The 23,065-nt window shown below is 40.9% G+C and overlaps 1 protein-coding gene across 4 annotated transcripts in view; it reads left to right on the top strand.

Moving 5' to 3' along the window:
- KLHL29 (kelch like family member 29) overlaps positions 1–23,065 on the top strand; it is a 389,363-nt gene that overhangs the window by 233,695 nt on the left and 132,603 nt on the right. For 2 of the 4 annotated variants that reach the window (XM_058835997.1, XM_058835995.1), the window contains exons 4-6: positions 10,791–10,904; positions 18,072–18,213; positions 18,953–19,501. In XM_058835997.1, coding sequence (XP_058691980.1) covers positions 10,791–10,904; positions 18,072–18,213; positions 18,953–19,501 — 805 coding nt within the window. Of the gene's footprint in view, positions 1–9,819; positions 9,887–10,790; positions 10,905–18,071; positions 18,214–18,952; positions 19,502–23,065 lie in introns of all 4 variants that reach the window. The other 2 variants (XM_058835998.1, XM_058835996.1) reach the window with 2 other exon arrangements.

The following is a 23,065-nucleotide window of genomic DNA, read 5'->3' as shown; positions in this document are numbered from 1 at the left end:
AATGTCAGAGTGGATTAAGATTAAATTAGGAACTAGATACTTGAAACCAAAAAACATCCCTCCTTCCTAGGCACTCCCTTTAGTTTAGTCTAGGCTTTTTTGCAGGGGGAGGAAGTTGGCTTTTTTCCCTGTAGATACACTAGGCTGCAGCTACATAGACTGTATTTTCCTTTGAATCTTTTTACATTCAGTTTTTCTGCGCAGATAATTTAACTTCCAGTATCCCATCTTCTTTGGTTTAGGCCATCATTCTCTTCATAGAGTTCCTGAATTTCTTTCTTCTGCTTGTAATATAGCTGGATGATGTTCTTTGTCATTTTTTTTTTTCCTTTTTCCCCTCTGGTTCTGCTGCAGTGCACACAGGGGCATAGTCAGAGTTTACAATGGCTCCTACCATCCAGAGAGTGATGAGTAATTTAGACCACTTGTTATCCAGGGCTGCCAGACTCCAGCTTCTAACAGAGCCGATGGAGAGAAGTAGGTATGACACCAAAATTAGGTACCTGTATGACACTATTTAGCTGCTGCCCCTAGATCTTACCAAGTTAGTTATAATAACCCTATTGATGTTAGTGGATGAAAGCTCAGTGTCAAAAAAATTCCCCCATGTTGTACACAGAGACTTTGCCTATCTGCAAGACAATATTTTCCCTCCTTGCTGCTTTTTTTCCCGAACCGGTGCTTTTTCTTCTGTCACTTTGTGTTTCATCTCTTGTTTTCTCATCATCTGCTCACCTCCTTTCCACTCCCTCTGACACATGCAAATGCTCTGGAATACATTCATGCACTCGTACTTTATTAGTCTTTCTCAGATGCTTACTTTTCTGGTTTTTATTTTTTTCTGGGCTTGTTTTGTTTGTCATTCTTTTTACATTTTAATGCAAAATGTGCTTAAGGGTGTCTATTTAAAACCACAGTTGTTTAAACGCTCCAAATGGTCCCTTTGGGAGGGTAGAGGAGTGCAGGGAATACCGACAAAGGCGACTGATGATGACTTGTATGTTGCAGTCCTTACTTTGCCCACAAAACCGTGTTTATAGCATTGATCTGACCAGTTTCCGGCTCAGAGCAACTTTCAACAGTTGCTTAGTCTTCAAACTATTTTTTAAAAAATGTTAAACCCCAGTGCTTTTTCTCACTTTGTGCATTCAGAGATCTTCCCCAAGAAAAATTCCAGTGGGCAGGAATTGGTCAGTTGAGCACTACCAAGATGTTTTTGAGAAGATTTCAAGCACATACAGCTGGAAATAGAGCTCTGTTCCCAGAGGAAATGCCTGTTTTCTCAATACAGGAAAGATTTGGGGAGGTTTTTAGATAGACCATTCTTTCCCTCTGGTACTCTTCCAGTTCAGATAATGCTACTGATGTCCCTGGGCTTACAGCTTGAGGTAAGATGCTGTGCTGGGTGTGTGACAGCTTTTCCAGACATGGAAATGTCACAAGTTTAAAGCCTCCCGTTTTATGCCCTATACAGCTGTAAACAGGAATTTTATTCCACTGAGAAAGGCAGGTTTTTAGTTTGCCGGTGGAGTTAGCTCTCCTGGCTAGTTCTGAAAGGGCTTGAACTCCCTCAAGCTTGGTATTGAAAAAGTGTAGATAGTCACATTTTATAGCTATTTTATTTTTAGTAATGAAATTTAAAAAAAAAGAAAAAAAAAAAAGAAAACCAATCCAAGACCTACCTAGCTCAACCTTTGGTAAATAATTTCAGCATACAAATTTACTCATGAAAGAGAAGGAAATTAAAATATGTCTCTAGATGACTAGTTCCAGAGGCAAATAAATAATTTTTAAATAACAGCAACAAGAGTATCTTACACTTTTCACCTCTTTAAGACTCATAAAGCTTTTTAGTCAGCAGCTGCTGTATAAAATGTGAACAGAGAAAGCTGTTTTCACATGTCCAGCTTGGTGCTGAATGTGGCCATGATGCAATGAAACAGTGTGGGACTGGATGAGAGGGCTCCTGCATCTCCTCAAAGCAAGAGGGGAATATTAGGCAAGCAGAAATGTAATTACTGGAGTTGAAACTGGGCCAAGACAATGGGACTGACAACACATTCTTGGGAAATGTGCTCTTTGATCATAAATATCTGTGAGGCCAGCTTGCCAACCATATTGATTTTGGCAGTGGATTATCACTGACAGCCAGGATCTGCGGCCCTCCTGCGTAAAGCAGTGCCCTAATAGGTTTTTGGACAAGCATCCAGGGCAGTACATAGAGAACAACTCCCAGGATACATTCACCCCATCACAGGTTCCCTGAGGGTGTTGGGTTGGCCCCTGGAGAAGTCTTGTACTTCTGAGGTTTCACCAAGGGGAACCTTGGTGATCAGTGCCAGGACAGCAAGTCCTACACGTTTGGGAAGTGCTGGCCCCACAGGGACCAGGTACAGGTGCACTGTGGAATGTCCAACCCACTGGCATTGGAAGCTCTGTGCAGGTGCCCATCCTTATGCTGAGGCTGATCTGGCTCTGCTTCCATCGTGAGCTTTGACCAGAATGAAAAAATAAAGCCTGACCTGCACGACAGCTTTTTTCCTTCAAACTCTGCATTCGGGAGACAGTTGCTGGCTTTACCAAATGTAAGACCAGGGTTTCAACAGACAGCACATTAGGTGGTGATACTTAAAAGCTGCTGGTACTTTTGTTCTTAAATGAAATTGAGTATAGCTCTGACAAGGCTGTTGGTTAAAATAATGAGATAAAACTTGAGAAAGTGCAAAATGATACCTGCACATCATCCAAATGATCTGTGTGAAATGCACAGAGATTGTTCCCTGGTCCTCAACTGATAATTCCAAATCCTGCTGTAATACAAATAATAACCAGATATTTATGATAGATTAGAATTTACTTTTGGATCCATTAGCATTTCTGTTAAATCTGACAAACGATTTAGAAAATCTATATGAATTCAAAGAGCCTGTTCATCATATTTTGTGACAGCTGGGTGAATACTTGACATCTTTGTGCTCTTAAGAGAACATATGCAAAGACTCAATTTAATTTGTAGGGTTGAGGGAATTTATTTCCCTAATTTTGAGCCCACTAGCACATGATGGATTTGAAAGTTCAGTTCTAACAGGAGTATAATTGGGTTCTCATTTCACTTAGGAGCGAGCGTGATAGAAAGGGTGAAGAGAGAGATAGAGACATGAGGAAAATAAAGTAAGAAAATGAAACTGAGAATACTCTTGAAAAAAATTGCGATGAGATTGAAGAAAGAATGTAGCAATGCACAGCGTGAGAAAAAGCCCGTGCATACAAATAAGTTACTCTTTAAGGGGACAGAAGAGACAAAATAATACATTCTTAATCATAGTGGCAAATGTCTTTTGGCTGAGAAGAGCTGATGCTTTAAAATTTACTCACTGTCATAGCTGAAAACAAAGACAAAATATTAAGTGTCTAAGTTGTGGGTAGGGAGAGATGGATGTTTCTCTAAATACTTTCTTGAGCTCAGTAAGTAAAGCAGCTCATCAAATGTTCAGTCTTGCGAAGACAGTCCTTCAGCATGAGTGTTTATGCAAACAGTGAACTGCAAGGGAAGGACACATGGCCATGGCCATGCAAAACAAATCCCATGGGTGAATATCTACCTTGCTGACCAGCAGTTGTTGTGTCATGTGTCCTGTGGTGTCAAAGGTCCTGTGGACAAAGACCATCTCATACGGCAGAGGTCAGCTACCACAACACTTAGCTTGGTCTGTTCCCTGCATTCAAGGAAAGTGCTGGGGCCAGTACAAGTGCCAAAGTCCTGTAAGGTGGCAGGATGGGCGTGATGTCTGCTGGCAGTTACACAGAGAACATACTTAGAGATGGAAGTGGCACTGTACCAAGTGATAGTGAAGGATTCTTCCTGTGCAGTTCCTCAGTACTTTCATAAGAGACAAAGATTTGGATTTCTTGATTTGGATCTGACCTGCTTACTACACATGCTTTGCCTTCTGTTCAGTCAGACTACAGCAGCTCCTTTTCTTACAATTTTTAAAAGCTGGGTAAACCCTCTGCTTTGGCCCTTAATGTGCACAGTGGGGTCAGTGACAGTGTAGGTTTCTTCTGTCTGTGCTGCTGAGGACTGCTGCCATATGAGCAGCACATCCAGTCAATGTCCTTCCTCATCCCATGCAACATGTGGGGCCAGGATTCACAAGCAGCACAGCGTGCCAGCATTCTAAAATAGCTTTATTAACAGTCCTTAGGGAATACCTCTCCACATCCTTCATTTATCTTTTAAATTAATCACTTAGCAGAAAAAGAGGGAAGGAATTGAGTTTGGTTTCACTCTAACTTAGCATTTATATTTTCCAAATGACTTCGAAACAAGCTGGCTCCTGACATCCCAGGATGTGTTGATGTGTTCTTTTGCCTCACATTGGACATGAAGTCTCTTTGCAGCTGGTCCAGTTGAACCAGTGTGAACCCAAGGCATTTGAAGATAAATCTCTGTTCAGTGCTGTAGGACCTTGTCAGCTGCTCAAGCTTTAGCTTAGTGCACAGCAAATAAAAGTACTTCTCCTGTGATACTTGTATTTGCTTTCATTTTTAGGCAAGAACTACATTTTCAGCTGTATCACTGGCAACTTTCATTAACTCTCCTTGTTGAAAAGTAGCTTTTTCATCTTTGTGCTTTACTGACGTTGTAGAATTAAATGGGTTTTCCTGTCTTTTTGATTGTATCCTGATATTCTGTCACCTTTTGATCTCTGTGTAGTGCACATAGACTGGAAACTTCTTAATGTACAGACTCCTGGGGAAGGAGGGTGTGTGGGGGTGTATTTTTTTCTTTAGAGGGTGCCTACTGTGGCACAGCCCCATTGTAGTAATGTGAAATAATAATAATAATAATAATAATAATAATAATAATAATAATAATAATAGTAATAATAATAACTAGTATTATTTCTTTCACATTACTTTTGTAATACCTAGAAAACTCAATTTTGTTTAAAGTGTATTGAGAACTCTAGGAAGAGAGGGCAATGGTAACCTACAGACACACCCAATGGCCCAAAGTACTAATACATTTCTGACTTTATACAGCAACTTCTCCTTAATCCAATCACTGGTTAATTTAATCCTGTTTCCTTTGATTGGATCCCCTAGAACCAAGTAATTTGTATTGTGTTTTAGTCTGGTATTTCTGATCATTGTCTTTGTTAATTTGATTAGGATTGATTGAACCAGTCATTGAAAATAAATCATATAATTAATCAAATGCAGCACTGGAAAAGCAGACCCTCAGTCAGTCTTTCAGCTTTTCCTTCTTGTTTTTCTTCCCCAGTGTCATAAAGTTCCTTTACCTTTAAGAAAGTTAAAGTTGCTGGGGTCTCCTGAGAGTCTTTTCTCTTGACCAATTATCGGTCATTGCTGAGAATTGACAGCAGTTTTAGCCATTGAAAAGTAGAATCAACTCGTGAACCCCACCTTAAAGTGTACACCCAGAAGTCTGTGGTGCTCTTTTGTTTTCCTGACTGTGAAGCGTGGCGGAGCTCCGGCTGGCCTCCGGTTCCCTGCCCAAGCCATGTGGCCGGGCAGGGGCCGGGCCGGGGCCGAGCCGGGCCCGCCGCGTCTCTCGTCTCCCGGCCGGGAGATGAGGCTTGCCCCGAGCTAGGTCGGGCCGGGCCGGGCTCGGCCCGATCTCTGGTTCAGCTGGAGGTTTTGCTGTAACTACATTCACTAGAAAACTGCTGAGTGAAAGAGGAAAAAAACTCTGAGCCTGCAGCAAGCAAAGACAGAGACCACGCTCTCTAAAAGCAGCTATGAAGAACTTTCCAGCGCAGACGGCTCTAGCTCCTGTTCAGCAGAGATCACCGAACCATCTACAAAAGCTTGGGCAAGATTTTAACTCTTTCTTATCCAGATGAGACTTGCGGATTAATCTTTTCATCCAGAGAGAGAAAAGGCGAGTGATCAACATGAAAAGAGACTTTATAAACTACTAGTGGCAAGAAGGAAAAGAGACTTCAAGAAAGGTAGAGAATTAAGGAGATGCTTTAATTAAGCTGAAATATCTTTCTGTTAAAACTATGGAAATGGACAATGAAGTCTTGAGAAAAACCCCTTTAATTCATAATAGAGTATGGAGAGGAATAAGGTGTTCAAAGTGTAAATTTAGGTAATAAGTGAAGTAATTGTGGTATAGTGAAGTGCTGAGAAATTTGAAGCCTTGAGAGGCAATGAGAAAAACTGTTTCTTAGTAAAGCTCACAGAAGCAGATGAAGAATACTTTTTTACCTTTGACTAACTTATCCTTAAAAATGCTATCTTCAAACTCATGACCCATAACACATTTTCAGTAATGTAGAATGGGAGGGGTGGGCTTTAATAACAGTAGCTCTGAGCAGCTGATATCAGAGAAACGAGAAACTACAACAAAAATAGTTTTCTTGTGACAAACTCCATAAATTAACAGAAAGGAACTTCTGTTTCTCTACAGAAACTGAGGAAAAGACTATGGAAAGAATTAGAACTGTTTAAACCATCAAAATTATACAGTTTTTGTCTCTGTTGTCATGTAAACAAAAGAATAGTGAGCAGTGAGAAATGAAAAGGTTTTTCTAAAAGTTTATTCTGGTGTTCTTATTCTTGTAGTTTGTCAATAAACTCTTCTTTATTCCTTTTAAGTTTTATGCCTGGTTTGCTCTTATTTTAATCCATATCTCACAGCAAGAAATAAAGAATTCCTTTTTTCCCCGTTTTGTTAATTACTGGTTTAAAACCACGACACCCAGTATATGAAGCTTGGACTACTTTTAGAAAAAGAAGGTGAACCTTTTCATAGCATCCACATCTCAGTAACAGAAGGGGAAAGAGATAGATACATACATCTATATACATATGTTTATTTAATTAATGGAATGGAATGGAATGGAATGGAATGGAATGGAATGGAATGGAATGGAATGGAATGGAATGGAATGGAATGGAACGGAATGGAATGGAAGTAGTTCAGTGGGAAGGGACCTACACTTGTCATTCCATGTAACTTCATATCTCCTCTCAAAGCATCTCAATGTCACAAATTTTGTGACCCTTTCTGAGAAAGGCATGTTTGGTGGAAGATCTTGCTTAATGACTCAACTTTCTTGCTAACTCAGTGGTTTTAAGAAACTCAAAATGTGATCTGTGTTTGAATTTGGCACAGAATCATCACTAAAGAAAATACAAGATACGGCTCTGTGCTTTATTCTAATAACATCTGGATAGTCTGGTACAGTCAGTGTTTGTCTGAAGCTAACAGTCACTCCAAAAACTGTGCTATGAGTGGAAAGGAGATTTTGGATTCACAACAAAGGTTATTTTGATCTCCACCTGTTGTGTGGAAAGCATTCCTCAGGTTTTTTTCAGAGTAGGTATGTGGTCCCATTTTGCTTCTTCTCTCAGTCTGATCAATAGCTGTGACCAAAGTTGGCCATTTTGATCCACACTGTTAGATATTTATAGATTTGTGTTCTACCTGAAGCTTTATTGCAAGAGAAGCTCAGTTTGTATTCTGGTGGCAGTGGTTGTACAAGAACAGCTAGAACTCCCCTTGCTCTCCTGAAAGCCACAGCAAGTTCAGCAGGGGACACACTGCCTCATAAGGGGTATTACCTGCAATGACCCCAGGCTGGCCTCCCTGGCAGTTCATCCATGGGGAATACAAGGGCACTGTCTGCCCTGCACCCATCCTAGCAGGAATAGCAGCTTCTGATGGACCATGACCTGCAACAGCAGAGGAGGAGAATTAGGAAGATCAGATAACGACTTGCTGTTGCAGGTGAGGTATCCCTACCAAAGGTCATTTAATTTTAGCTTGTCCTTCCCTTCATGGCTTACAGAATCAACTTGTGTTATTTAGTGCTCACAATAACCCCTCTCTCTCTCCCTGTCACCTTGACATTTCTTGAGTGGGAGATTATTTTTAGAGGTGGTTTACTTTGTGTTAACTTCCTGGGAGCAAAGAGAGTGTGAAGTTTTATGCTTTTTGTAACATGAATTTTCTTTAAAAGATACACAACAGGGGATTTTCAAAACAGAAAAGTCTTTAGCCAAACTTGTATCCTTGTTGGATTTCCTCTTCTTAATTAGTCCAATGTCTCAAGCTGGATGCCAAGAAGAATTTAATCTTAAAAGAATAAAAAGTAAAGGAGTGCAAAGCAGTGAAGGAAATGTAAGCAGAGCTTAGTCTTGATGGTACCCGTTTATCCTTGGATGACAAAGGAGTGTTTAGCATCACAAGTTGCCATGAACAGAGTAGTACTAAAGGATCATCCAATTCACACCCAAAATGAGAATGAGGTATCAGGAAAAAATGTGCAGTGATGTAGCACAATTCTGACAGGTGTACCAGTAACACTAGACCAAGCTATACCATTATCAGTTTTGCTTTAAATCATGTGGCTGTAGACAGCGAAGTATGTCTAATAGCCATTTGGTAGATTTATATCTTGGGATGCAATGTGTTTGCCATAAATCTTTTAGAAGGATGGTGGTTGAGGCACCTGAGGCAGTCATGCTAGTCCACGAATCCATTCTGCTGAAAAAGAACAGGAGAACTGGGCAGCTTCCTATGGGTAGCATGGAGATACAGAAACAAAATGAGCAGGAATGCTTTGATGTAAAACCTACAGAGCAGAAAAATTGGAGAAAACAGTGACTGTGTTACCAGCAAAACCATATATTAGCACTCTATTGTAAATCAGATTAAATGACTGCCTCACTGCCTGATCCTGAACTGAACTCCTTGTGTTATTAAAGCTCTGAATCTGAATGGAAACAAGGCTGTGTCTTGAGATCTCATTCCCAAAAAACATCTGCCAGTCACGTCTGGTCAGAACAGCTTGGGGAATGTTTACCTTCTTTTAGGAACCAACTGGGAGATTGATGGGTTCGAGCTGGTTTTGCACAAACTTGTTTGAATCTTAAAAGGCATTTTCATCTGTCTTCACAGAGGAAAAGGTTTTAATAACAGAGAAAAATAGGTTTTAATAAGAATCATTGAGATCCGTGATTTTGGGTTAAAAGGAAATGCAGTATATTGTTTTAGTGTTTTTCACTGTGTAATACATTCGCATTTCTCCTACATAACCAAAAATTTTAACAAGACCAGAGCAATTACAGGAATACCCAGATTTTAGATGTTACCTTGGATGTAGAAAAAGGGATAGATTATTAAAATGTATAGTCTCTGAGAGATACAGCACTCAAATGCTGTTTTTCACATCTTAATTTTAGTGACTGCATAACCTACCTCCATAAGATGCTCTTACTTAAACATTTCAATAGAATTTGAATAAAGTCTAATATATCTGGGATTCCTCCTCCACTCCTTAAAATACGATGTGAAATGTATTAGTCTTAATGTACATATCCCAGAGCTAATTGTTTTATCTTGTAAATCAGTTTCTCATCTTTTTTACAGCTTTTGCTTTCAGATACAAAAAATAAATAAATTCTTGATTGAAAAGTCTTTTTTGTTTTGCAGTAGAAAAAGGGGGAGGGGGTCAGCTTTCTAAGTGCAAAAGGATTTTTTGTTCTTTTTTAATTATTTACAAATGCTGAATTAAAGGACAGCAGAGTTTAAATTATGCATTAAATTAGCATGTTACTGATGGAAGACACTCAGAGACAGTTGAAATTTTTTAATTCTTGTGATCCAAATTCAGCCACAATTTAATAGCTCAATTGATGTTGATGAACTTAAGGCAGTGATAAATCTGGACCTATAGGCTTATTTTTCTTTTTGCTGTGAAAGGTAAGCATGCTGTTTTAACAGTACTGTCTGTCCTTTTGCTTGAGAGTTGACTGAGTATACTTTGATCCTTTTTTTAGAAAAAGAATTCTCTGTTCTCCCTTAAAGAAAGCTTCCTGAGACCTGGATCAGATTATGAAAACTAAAGTGAGCACACAAAAGTGCTTGTTAGAAAGTGAAATATATGTGCAAACTAAATGTGCCCTTGATGATAGCCTTATTGATCAAGCCAAGTTAATAAATCACTAATATCACGCAGCACTGTTCAACACTCACAGGCTTATATTGGTTTTCTTTTTTTTTCCCTTTCTTTTTATGTGCCTGCTGTGTAGGCAGAGAACATGCACTTTCCTGCCACGGACTGTGTACTACAATTGAAATACTGAGTTCAGAGGGCTTGAATATAAAATGTCGGCATCCAATACAACAAAAGGGAACTTTTATAGCAGAAACTTAATACTGGGATTGGAGCATTTTACTTCCTAAGTATTTCTCTCTTTCTTTCTAATGCTTCAGGCCCTCATACAGAATGAAATTTGCAGTCTTGTTTGGATAATTAAAAGAATTCAATGGGAAATTTGGCATGAAAATGCCATATGGAGTGGCTTCTGAACCTAGCAATAGCCAGCATTTGCATTCAAGATAAATGATTAGTTTTCAAGAAGTCTGCCTTTTAGGTTGTTCTTCAGTTGCTTTGCCAGTACGTAAGGGCAACATCCTTTGTGCACCCTTGGGATTCTGGTCTGACAAGCACTTACTCCGTTGTTGCCCATATTTCCTTAAGCCCTCTGACAAAAAGCACTTATGATGAACTGGATTTATCTGCCCGTGCCATGGGATGCCTGCAGGATCTCTGAGAGCCCTCTCGCGTTGCGCAGTGCATGTTCTCTGTAGCTGCTGCGTTGTTCCCAATGCCGCGCGGTTTCTCCTCCGTCGTGAGATGATTTTGCATTCGTAGCTTTGCTCTGATTTGGGGTTGATCTGCATGCAGACCGTGTTAGCAGAGGAGGTTCTGCTCAGGCTAAAGTGGGGCTTCTGTGCTCGAACCCAGTGTCGTGCGCTGATGTCCCTGGTGTCCTGGAGCAGCAAGTGTCGCAGCCGGGACCTTGGTTCGATACCTCAGCTCCGTTCCCTGATGTTCTCGCTGAGAAACGAAGGCAGCTGGGTGAGTACCTGAGCCTCTGCTGGTGCAATTTGCCAAGACAGAATATAAAGTAGCATTTATGCAGCACTTCTTGTCATTTCATGGTCCTGCATTCATTCCTAGCTAATGACTGGAGCACTGGTGTGAGAACGCTGGTTGTACTGAGCAGTCAGCCACCAAAAAGAAATAGATACCACCTGTGGTCTATTCACAACCCTTTTCTATTGTCTTTCTCTCTTCCATAATCTCATTCCTTCCCTTCATGAACCTGCAGCTGATGTGGATGCCTTAGAAAAGGTTAATGAGACAGAAGCAATTGACCCTTTCCAACTATGGAGTTAGCTTCCATTGCATTGTCAAAGCTTGGGAATTTGGGTTGTCTTAGTTATGAGAGTAGCCAAGGCTCAGTCCAGGAAAGTTGGGGATGATTTTGGTGGTGGGAGGGAGCTGGACATGCTCATACATGTGCCTTCTTATCAGCTCACAGACTGAGTGGTGAGAAGCTCTGCTCTGCATGGAGCCAGGATCAGGGCTGGTGCTGTGCTGGTCTGGAACTCCTGCAAATGGGTGGAATGCACCTCACTCGAGAGAGAAGCAGCAATACATTTCATTAGTTCAATAAGTTCAGTGGAATTTAACAAAGTTTAACAGTGGTTAAGTAAGGTTAAGTAAGTTTGATGGTGAGGTTCACCTTATTAATTACTGCATGGAAGAAGCGCACAAATGCAAACTGAGTTAGAACCAAGTTAAAATGTTTTGCACAGAGACTGGAAATGCAAAATGGTAAGGAAGATCCTCCTGATGAGTCACAAGGTACAGAGTGGTAGAACTTAGCTGCAGCCAGGTCCAGTCTGAGTCTCAGACAAAGGTCTGTATCTAATGAAGGAAATGCAAAGACTGAAGAAGGGCCTTCTGTTGAGTCATAAGGTTCAGAGTGGACCCGCTTGCTTTCTAAACTCCTTATGGAGCCTTGGTGCAGTTAGGTCCAGTCTTAGCTTCAGACTTGGACAAGGGGTTATATCTAATGGAATTATCTATAATAAGTTGATAATTAATATTGAGTAGCTACATGAATTAGTAATGTTTCATTAGTATTAATTTAGGTTCCTGACAGATCTACCATTGGTTAAAGGTCTAGCTGTCTCAAGGAGACTTCATGAGAGTTGTCCCAGCTCAAGGAAAGATCACCACCATGCAAGCAGGCTGCCTGGCTAGAAGAGCTCAAGAAGGCTCCCTTAGACTGTCATATTTATGGAATAAAGTGGTTGGGTTATAGTCCAATTGCATGTGATGGAAAAGGTATGCATGAGTCTCCTTGTAACCACAAATTTCTTTGTTCCTTGATTAATGAGTCTTGCAAAAGCCACCAGGTATTCATGTGTTAATCGCATGATCAGTGTTCCAAGCTCATGTGCATTGATGCTCACTGTGTCACTGTTTCCTTCATAGTTTTTCAGAGAACAAGTTGAAACTAGAGAAGTTCTTGGCATGGACATGGATCAAACTTTTACTTTCTTTGCAGCCTGTACCAAACTACCACAGTTTGATTAAGGGGTGGAGTGCATCCATCACAGGGATGTGGGTCCATGGCACTCTTGGGTTTCTCCAAGCCTGTGTCATTAACCTCGAGGTGGGGAGTGTTTTTAAATCCTCTGCAAAGCAAGAACAGGTGCAGACTTTACCCCGCTGCTGAGCCATGTGTCTCTGAACTAAGGCTGTGCCATAGTGCTCTGGAGCTCATCCTGACTGGTGGCTCCTTGCTTTATGGCGTTTAAGGAGTTTAAGTATTAAATTATTCTGTCAGCTCAAGAGGGAACTTAGACTTCTTTTGTCTTTTATGCAGGAAAGTAACATTTTTCCTATGAGTTAACTGTATTACTCTCTTTCTTGTGGCTCCCACATTAGTTTTGGGAAGAGAAAAACAACTCTGTGTCATCGCAGAATTGCTTGGTGATGGGAACTGTAAGGTAGATGAGTTCTCTCCACCCATGAGCAAGTCCTTGAATGAGGTTTTACTGCAGGACTGTTCTTTCTGTTCCTCTTGCATGCTGGCTTGTCAATATCTCTTAGGTTTTTAATATGCTACAGTACATCCGTCTCTTAAAACAACAATTTGATTTCTACAGTCCAGCCACACAGCCAGTGCTAGGGAGATATTGTTGTCATCACTACAGCTTTAAAAGCTCTGCTTCCATCCTTAAGAGCTACTTTGGCAATGGACTAATCTCAGAAATATGCTTGGGTCCTGTCCAGCACTGTATAGGAATTTACTCCAGATGAAGATTTATCCCTGTATGGTTCAGATTTTACATGCGTGCCTACAAATAATATCTGTTTCATGCAATATTTAACAGTGGGAACTACAAATTACACCATAAACTCTTCAGTGCAGAGACCACAAAACTTTTTAGAGCACCAGACACATTCGGACTTTAAACCCAACCAGGACCACCAGTCATTACCAGTTGGAGGCATAGAGAACAGCTTTAAAAGGAATTCCCTCATTAAACTGAAGTTGCTTTTACCCATGACAGGTCATAAAACCTCAATCTGTGGGAGGGAATGTTTGCCTCTGTGCATGCATGTATCTTAACCATTTTAATTTTCAATGGGAAGATAAAATAGACTGGCTTGCATATTAGATACATTATCTTGGTATTAAGCTGCCGTTCCCAGTCTTTTGGAAAACTGGAACAGAGATTTGCTATGTCTCATTCATCACTTTAAATGAAGGCCTTAGTAAAACAATTTTGATTGCTAGGAATCACAAATAGTATCCCTCTTTCCAGATTAGTTCTTTTTTGCTCATGAAACTGTTAGAATAGGTCTTAACACTCTGAGCCATAGCAGGATGTATGTCAGTGGTTCCACAAGCTCTGGGAAAGTTGCTCAAATGTGTTTGTGAGGACCTTCCAGGAGGTTCTTGGTGGTGTTGAGCCTGGGAAGATTGTATTGGAATTTTTGTTGCTGGATTTTTGTGGGTTTTATGTTGGGTTTTTAAGTCCACTAACATACTCTTTGATGCTGTTAGTAGTACAATACGTTTTATATTTCCATTGATGTAAAAAATGTCTTACTAAAAGTTTAGATCTTACTTCATTACAGGTTTGTAAAGCTTAGGACTTAAAGTCAGACTTAGTTGCGCTTATGCCTCCTCAACACCTAAGAGTAGCCATATACAGCCATGTTGCTGTATATACCAAATCACTAATTCCCTGTCTTTAACATCACTTTTGATGGCTGTGAACTCATGAACTTTCTTGTGGATATTCTGAAAAGCCCCATGGATCTGAAGGTTTTAATATTTTAATATAATAAGGTTCAGCAGACTAGCTGTACAACAATTACTGTTGCCTATGGGCCATGGTTTATGACCGCTTGAGCTACAAAAAATTGGCAGTCTGGCAACTTGTCTGTGTTAGTCTCATGTAATTCCAGAATTGTTCTGTCTTGCTCTCTTCTGCTTGTACATCTGTATTGCAGTTAATTTCCTTGAAACTGGGAGACTACTCCCTTCTGGAGTTCAGAATGGCAGGTGATGAAATGCAGACTTCATCTGAACATTTTTATTGGTTCTTAATGGTGGCTTCAAACTAAAGAGGGAAAAAATCCTGAGATTTGATTATGGGGTACTTTATCCATGATAAAGAGTACAAATCAAACATTTTATGGGTGCTAGAAAGATGCTGATGATTCCTTAAGTAGTCTTTGTAGTCTGCCAGGAATTTTAGGCAATTAACTAGCCAGTGCTGCTGTTGACTAGCCAGGCTTTAACACACCTTTTAGAAACCTTTTGGTCTTTTAATGTAAATAGACTTTTGGCAGAGATATATACCCAGTAGATTTTATAATGCATTTCCTTTTTTCATGTGTTCTATGTTTAATTCAACATGAAAGCTAAAGATAAAAGTGTAACATAGTACAATTAGTTTCTGTGAAGTCTGGATCACTAATGGAACACAGCTCTTCCCCCTGCACAACTAGCATAATACAGGCCATTTTTTGGTCATTTGTGTTGTACATTAAAAGCATCAAATAGAGTCTTGGGCCTGAGTGAATGGACAGAAAGTTCCTTTGTTTGATAAGGCTGGAAATAATTTCGCTTTCCTGAGACGCAAATGGGTAATTGCTGCAATCAGATCAGAGACATATAACACTTGTAATGTAACCCTTCATGTATTAAGAAAAATAAAGCAGAAATTAGATCAGAGACCAGAAGTATGTTTATATTTTAAAAGGAAGTTCAGTAAGCTGTTTCTCTGTTTCCACCACCATTACTGTCTGTGTTTCATGGACACGTGTTGTGATTTCATACCAACTGATCTCTGGCACTTTCTGATCAAACAAATGCAAGTTCAAGACTACAGTTTGAAAGCAACCTACTAGATTTGTGTATTTAAATCCACCGAGCCTCTAAGAAGCAAGTTTGTGAGCATGTTTAGTAAAAGAAAATCTGGTATTTACTGAAAGTGAAGGAGAAGCATTTATTGACAGTAAACCTTATAACCTCCTTCCTCTTTTTTAATGCTCAGAGTATGGAATTTAGATCTAGATTTGGCTGCAGACTCTACCACTTTCATATGTATGTGGTATGGTGCTCTCGGTTCTTTGGAAAACAAGTTCCAAAATAAGCAACTGGATTTTTGTAGTATTTAGGAGAGCTGTGATATGTGATAACATATTCACTTCTTTACCCATTATGGATAAAACATACAGCTTATTTTAAAATTGTAGCATGTGTGTCTTTCTGTATTATTTAAGGTAGAGGAATATTTTATTTTCTTGTTTTAGATCAACACTGTTTTAAAGCAGCTTGGGAATGTAACAAAGTTAAACAGGATGTTGCCTGTCTTGACAATGCCTCACAATGATAAGTGTGTATTTCAAATCCACTGGTAAGACCCAGTTCATGCAACAAAGAAATGCAACACACAGATGCCACATGTGGAACACACAGAGCATGATTTGGGTTACGAATCCTCCTTTTGGTTCCTAAAAATGTCCATTTCTCTATATTGCATTTTCTAAAGCTTTACTTGAGAATAAACATTGGTGTTTCTGGGGGAAGTATTTTAGATGATAAATAGGCAGAAAATACTGGTGGTTCTTTTATTTATTTATTTACTTATTTATTTATCTACTGCAGAGTGCTTTCGCTGCTGTTAAACAGTTCAGCTAGATCCAAAGGGATACTGCTAACATGGACTGGTAAACCACCAGCAGTGTTATATCCTCCTGTGTCAAATATCTTGTACAATGTAAAAGCTAAAGGTATTCAGAGTTATCATTTTCTCATGACAATTTATAAATAGAAAGCATTTCAAAGCTGAGACTTATTTCTTCCCCTCCTGCCTTTTCTTCACCATGAATAGAGCAGAGCTCTTAAAGCTCTTGACTGTCTGCATGTCCTCTCTTTATGTCTTTTCTGATGCCTTTTTATTTAAATTGCAAAAGTTATACAGGTAGTCAAAATGGTGGGGACAGAAGTAAATGTGAATCTAAAACCAGAATATCACTGTCCTTGGTGCAAATAGAATTGAAAAAAAAAACGGAGAAATTACATTAAAATCCAAAAAAACCACAGCCCCCAAACTATGGAAAAGAGTAAATTGATGAGTTTTGAAAAATAACAGTCATAGGAAATAATATACTAAGAATCACATTTCCCTGTCTGCATCTGCATTTAACAAAGTTTAGCATTCCTGCTGGGGGGAATATTCCTATTGTGGCTTCTGGGAGCAAAGAGAGCAGCCCAGCAAAACTTGTGTCCTCTATGAAGGTCTGCACGCACAACTCCTGACTCCAAGACCCCACTGAGGATAAAGCTCAGGTAGAAAAGGGAGTGGGTGTCAGGAGATGTCAGAGGCTCTTGGGTGAAGGGGGAAACATTGGAGCAGGTGTTGGTGGGGAAGAAGGGCAGGCTGGAGAAAGCAGGCACCTCAAGGTGGATTTAAAAACAGGAGGACTGACTGATTGGCTTGGGGAAGGTGTGAATGAATTTGCACAGGGCTTGAATGGGTTTGCTAATGACTTCCTTTCATGGGCTGATCGAGGTACTGGTGATGAGTGAGCGGGCTGCTGGTGTTGACAAGAGATTTTATTGGTACAATGTGACCCAGGGCATTTATGGAGCTGCTGTACCCCCCATCTCTGACCTAAATTACTCCCCAGATGTGAGGCAAACAATCGCTCAGACTGGTCTCATGTTCTTTATGGCTTCACTCTTCAATACTCACTCAGCAATAGGCAGCTGGTTCCATTTGCTTGGCTTAGAGGTTCTGACACCAGTAAAAACAAAAGAAAAACAAAGAACTTTTAATCTTCCAGCAATGAAATACACAGCAGACTTAAATAAATGAGACCTGTTGGAGCACCCTTGTTTTCTACAAGCCTTTTCTCAGCAAAAGCATTGTTTGGGAAGGTCCTCTCAAATTGCAGCAGGGGTCTGGTGTAATAATTAATCCATGTGATAGTTTCTTCATCAAGAGATCTCTTTCAGATCATGTCTGCTTTGATGATTATTCAGCCCAAATCCTTCCTCTCCTTTACAGTTATTTTAACCTCTCTGAAGACCTGCCAACATACCCACTTTAGCAGCCAGTGATGTTATGCTGCTTTTTTTTATTGGCATTCAATTTCAAGGGTTGACAGACAGTAAATACGAAGACTTCTCTTTACTGTTCTACAGTAATTTGTTCTGCAGTTGTAAATAAGTCTCTCTTGTTCTGCCTCCTGCTAAACAAAACTCACTGTTTTTGGAATAAATTCAGCAAACAGAAGATTGTTCCATTTTATGTAGCTGCCATTGAGTAGATATTACCATATCTGGGTTGTTGTTTGTTGGGTTGGGTTTTTTCTTTTATTTTTATGGCAAATGAAGCAACTTATTTCTGAAAATACTAGTTTGTTGTGGATTTTTTTTTAAAGGTAGATCTATTACATTTCCAGAAGCATTTTTTTCAAATACATTGTATTTCCATATGGACATCTCATGCAAGCCTGGAGGACAATCACAAAGTCACGGAACTGTCAGGGTTGGAAGGGACCTCTGGAGATCTTACAGTCCAGCCCCCAAATGAATGATATCTAAAGATCTTAGGATATCCTCTTGGACTGTAACAAACAAGCAAGCTACTAATCCAAATAGTCAAAACATTTTTATTGTGTATTTTTCTTTCTTTCTGGTAGACACCTTGCATTTCCAAGACTGAAAATCAGCCTCAAGGACTTGCAACAAGCGTCAGGTGGGGACAGACACCCATCAATCAGTCCACGCCCTGGGACACTGATGAGCCTCCATCTAAACAGATGAGGGAGAATGAAAACCCAGGTATGTCTCTAATCTTATTTGTAATTCTACCAGGGAAAATCGTTCAAAGCAAATTCAATGCACTATCTCCGTTTGCCTCTGTAAATTAGACTTCATTGTGAGCCCTTTCTTTTTTCTTTAGCAGGGGTTTTCCCTCATTGTAAAGACCCCTCAAGTTTCTTCTATGCTGGGGCTGATATGAATGTATTAAGATGCTGCAAGTTCATTAGAGCGGGTTTTTTTTTTTAACCTTCTCTGCCTTCACTAGGGGGAAAGGCACTCTGCAATACTTTAAGACTTCTTTTATGTCCAGAACTACCTGAAATGATTTCCAGCTTCCAGACACATATCATACATTGTGCTACTATGCCAGACGCCTAATTACAATGTCTTTGTAGTGGCTGGAGCACCATTATTATACACACAGAGTGTTTGTCAGGGAGCCGTGAAAGCACAGTGGGAAAAGAGGTTAATTTTCTTGGAAGCGTGCGCTAAAGCTGCATAAAGTGCAAAATACATAAAACCGCAAACATGCCGCATGTCACCTGACGAGTATTTTAACGATTGTGCTCACATCGCTGCAGCAATTTTATGCACTTACTGCTTGGGAATGGCTCCAGATCCCAAACCGCTTTAGGTATTGTGCAGCGGGGAGTGTCAGCGCCATCCATGGGTGCGGGAGGGGAAGGATGAGGGTGTCGATGTCTGTTCTCCCCCATGCCAAGCCCACCGCCATTGCCGGCCTTCCTTCATGCCACAGGTGCAGCACCCTGGGTCACCACGGTGGCAGCGGGCAGCCAGCCCGCCCTCATCACGCACTCCTACGGGATGACTCAGCCGCCCACCTTCAGCCCGGCCGCCAACGTCCAGGCCCCCGTCATCGGCGTCACACCCTCCCTCCCGCCGCACGTCACCCCCCAGCTCCCGCTGATGCCAGGCCACTACCAGCTCCAGCCTCAGCCCTCCCAGCCCCTCAGCAACATGGTGGTCAACCTCCAGAGCCAGCCCTTGTACACCAACAGCCAGCCCCTCAGCATGTCCTCCATGAGTGGCGTGGGCCCAGTGGCCCACCCAGGCCCCGGGGCGGTGGGCAATGGCCACCTGGCCTGCCCCATGCTGCCGCCGCCACCGCCGGCCCTGCCCTCGGCCGCCCTGCCCAGCAGCGCGCCCGCCACCAACGGGCAGGCGGCTGCCCCGCTGCCCCCCAACGCGGCCGCGGTGGGCGGCCCGGACAACACCAACGGGGTGCAGATGCTGCGGACGATCGGCGTGGGGAAGTACGAGTTCACGGACCCCTGGCACCCCAAAGGTAAGGCGGGTCAGCTCGGCCTCCTCGAGCGCGCAGCGGGGGCGGGCGGCGGCTGACCCTCGGCATCCCTGCCGCTCTCTGTGGGCCCGCCAGCTACGGCGGCCGCCTATGCGCTTTTCTAAAATGCAGAGCTTTTGTGAGTTACTGACGACAAAGAGCAGCGTGTTAACAGGAGGTACGACAAGCTGTGGGTGAAATGTAGTGAAAAGCAGCTTTCAGGCCCATCAGATAAGGCAAGGGTAAAGAAGCTGTCATCCAATGACTCTCCCTGTGAAAGCCACCCCACGTTTCCATCCGACCGCTCTTCTGGCTGCAGTTGTGCATCTGCCACAACAATGACCGCTTTCTTCAGCCCTTGTCTTCTCCCGACTCTGGTAGGAGCTCAGACCAAACACAAGCCAAAGCTGACTGCAGCTGAACAGCCCAACATGTTCAGCATTAAGGGGAAAACTTCATTACCAGCTTCATTGGGCTCAAATGCTGCAGAACACGACTGAATAGTCACGAGCGTTCTGAGACGTTGACCTTTTCTGAAGAGTACTTGGTAAATAAGCCCCTCTGCCGGGTCACAGTGGAATGTTATTTCCAAGTATCTTACCCCAAACACTTCAAAACTACCAATGCTCTGTGTGCCGAGTTTCTAATTACATTTGCAGAGTTTTCCCTTCCTTACAAATCACGACTGGGCCACATGTACAGGTAAAGCAAAATGGAGTTTACGAAAATATTAATGCAGACCTATCAGCAAAATCAATTAAATTGATTTTGTGAAAAAACAGCACCTTCATTAAGTCTGTGATATTTTATGTATGCATTTGTATTCAGACACAATCCATGTGTTAATTATTTATTTGGCACGAGCTATTAAGTTCTGTTGTGTAGCTCTGAATTAAAGACAAGGAATCTCTATTAAAAATGATTAGTCCAATAACTCTTCCTGCTCTTTACATAAATTGTACTTTGGTATGTGTAAACCCTTACTTACCAAAGTTCCCTTGGAAAGGAGCTGAGATACAATCTCAGCAGTACTTTTGTAAAACTAGATATTTGGATTGCTTTTAAGTTTTCAACTCCAAACCCAAATATGATGAGGGCTCTTGCTGGATGATGAGCTTCTAAATTTTTCTTTGAGCTCTCTCTAGATGGGCTTTAAATGCCACCAGTCCAGTTGGGTAGCCAAAAATTAACCAACAATTATAAGCCTATTGCTAATTTTTTCCCTTTAAAAAAGAAGAAAAAAAAAACAAAGTCCACAAAAGCAATTTGTCAGGTCACGTTTACAAGTTACAAACCATTGATTTTGTAGAAGGAGAGAGGGGACAGATTTATTTTCTAATCCTGGTAGACTGAGTTCTGCTGGATGTCTCTCTCCTCCATAGGAGCTATTTGTCTTCTAAGGGGCATCATCTCCACTTTCCATAGCCACCTATCCCAATTTGCTGCACTGGGTACTCAGATGCATGATCAAATTAACACAATTTAAAGGATTACTTGGTGTCACTGGAGACATGTGCAAATATACAATACAAGGGAAAACACATAAGCTTAAACCACTTTCACGGCAGTAATTTGATCACATATCTGAGCCCTAGTGACACTAACCTAGTGAGACAAATGAGCACGTCAATGACTGCACACTTGAGGTTAAGAATACTCCTAAATGCCTCGCGTGCTTAGGGCCAGCAGCATGAGCTGTTATTTACTCTTCCTCCATCAATTAACCTTCAGGAGATCTCTGGCTAGCAGATGAAGTTAAACTTCAAATCAAAGCCTAAGTAAAAAGATTGTAAAATATTTAATCAGTCTTTAATATTTGATTTACAAATTCTTAGTCAGCCTTCTTGCTTAACCAGCTGTAAACCCCGCTCTGGCCTAATAGTCCGAGCACCCCAGAGACCAGTCAGCCCAGGAGATGTGCATTAAGGTGCAGAGCAGAGTTCATCACTGGAGGATGCAAGGCATACCAGACCTAGATCTGCTCCTGTATTTGGAAACTCCTGTACCTAGGAGAAGGATCATAAGCAGAATATTAGAACAAGCAGTATTTCTTATCCATGGCAACTGCTGACACGCTAGCCGTACTGTACCTCATAAAATGCAGGCTAGACAACTGTTTTTCCAGGGATTAAGGAGCTTCTCTGTGACCACCGGCTATTGAGTTATTCCCGTAGTGGTTAAAAGCAAACAAACAGAATAGAATGAAGCATGCATATACAAATGTCTCATAAGCAGGACCTATTTTATAGAGATAAAGTAATCCCTTCCTCTCTTTGTAATCTGAAAAGCCCTTACATCTTAAGCTGTAATTCTTCATGACACACCTGAAGTTGGACTTGCTTGTTTTGAATGAGAAAGAAACAGTCAGGGAAGGGGAGACACCTGCATGCTGAACCAGACCTTAAAATCTCACTAGAATAAGATACTTAATATAAACTTGGTGAGTTTCAGTGTGGCTTGATTTTATAATTATGTTTTAGTTTCTGCCCTCAGGGATTTCCATCTCGAAAGACTGAGTGATCTCACAGTCTTACATGATAGATACCTTTCTCTCCAATAATGAATGGAAACTAGGAGACAGTACTAAGCAGTTCAAATATACAAGTTCAAACTAGTTCCCTACAAGTTTCATTTAAATATTCTCTCTCTTTCTTGGGCAACCTTGGCCAATATTATAATAAGGGCCACTGCTAATGGCCTTGAGATCTATCTCATTATCCTGTGGAACTCTGAGTTATTATTTCACTTGACAATCCAGTCTTGTCCAGGTTTGAATAATTGCCCAGCTATCCCTTAAGTGAAAGAACAGTTCTTGCTGATTAATATGATAGGGTTTCTTATATTTTTAGATTTTCTTAAGGAGCTGATTTGAAACATCATGTTTTATTTCCCATAATTATCTTTCCTTTGGCTGTGTACGTGTTTGGGCCATTATATCCTGTGTTCATGCAGAACCAGGTTTCTTACTCAGCTGTTTCTAAATACATATAAACAAATACGTTACCAAAAGTTAAAGGCACTGCAAGTGTGCCATGTTATTTGCAATAGGTCAAGAGATCTCACATGACTGAAAGAGTCATTTCCATGGCTGTGCAAAAAATGCATTTTGATAACAAGAACCATGATATAAATCAGATATATCATTCTCCAATGTTACAGCCAATTTTTACCTAATTCCATTGAAACTATTTGTAAGAAAAATTGTGCATGGATTAGAGACTTTTCCTGGTCAGGATGGGTTATATTCTTTAAATACAAGTTAACTTTAGCTACATGCTCTATTTACTTAGTGAATTTATAAAGCTGTTACATTACGAGTGCATAAATAAAGTTTCTGAGGAATTATTGCTTTTAGCAATGTGTGAAGAACTGTAGAGCTGCCTTGTGGAATGCATGGGATCTTTTACCACACACAGTGAACAGTTTTGGGAGGCATCTGCTTTGGCCTATAGTTTCCCTTTGGATAGGATATATGCAAAATCCTCCTAGGTGACTTCAAAAGCCATGACACCTTAACACAGACACATAACCAAATATTTTAGGACAGAACCAGCACTTGCTTTCAAT

Source organism: Poecile atricapillus, chromosome 3 (genome assembly GCF_030490865.1).
Source record: "Poecile atricapillus isolate bPoeAtr1 chromosome 3, bPoeAtr1.hap1, whole genome shotgun sequence".
In the NCBI taxonomy this organism is placed as follows: domain Eukaryota; kingdom Metazoa; phylum Chordata; class Aves; order Passeriformes; family Paridae; genus Poecile; species Poecile atricapillus.
Note: the sequence above shows the minus strand (reverse complement) of the source record. Positions and strands in the feature narration are given on the sequence as shown.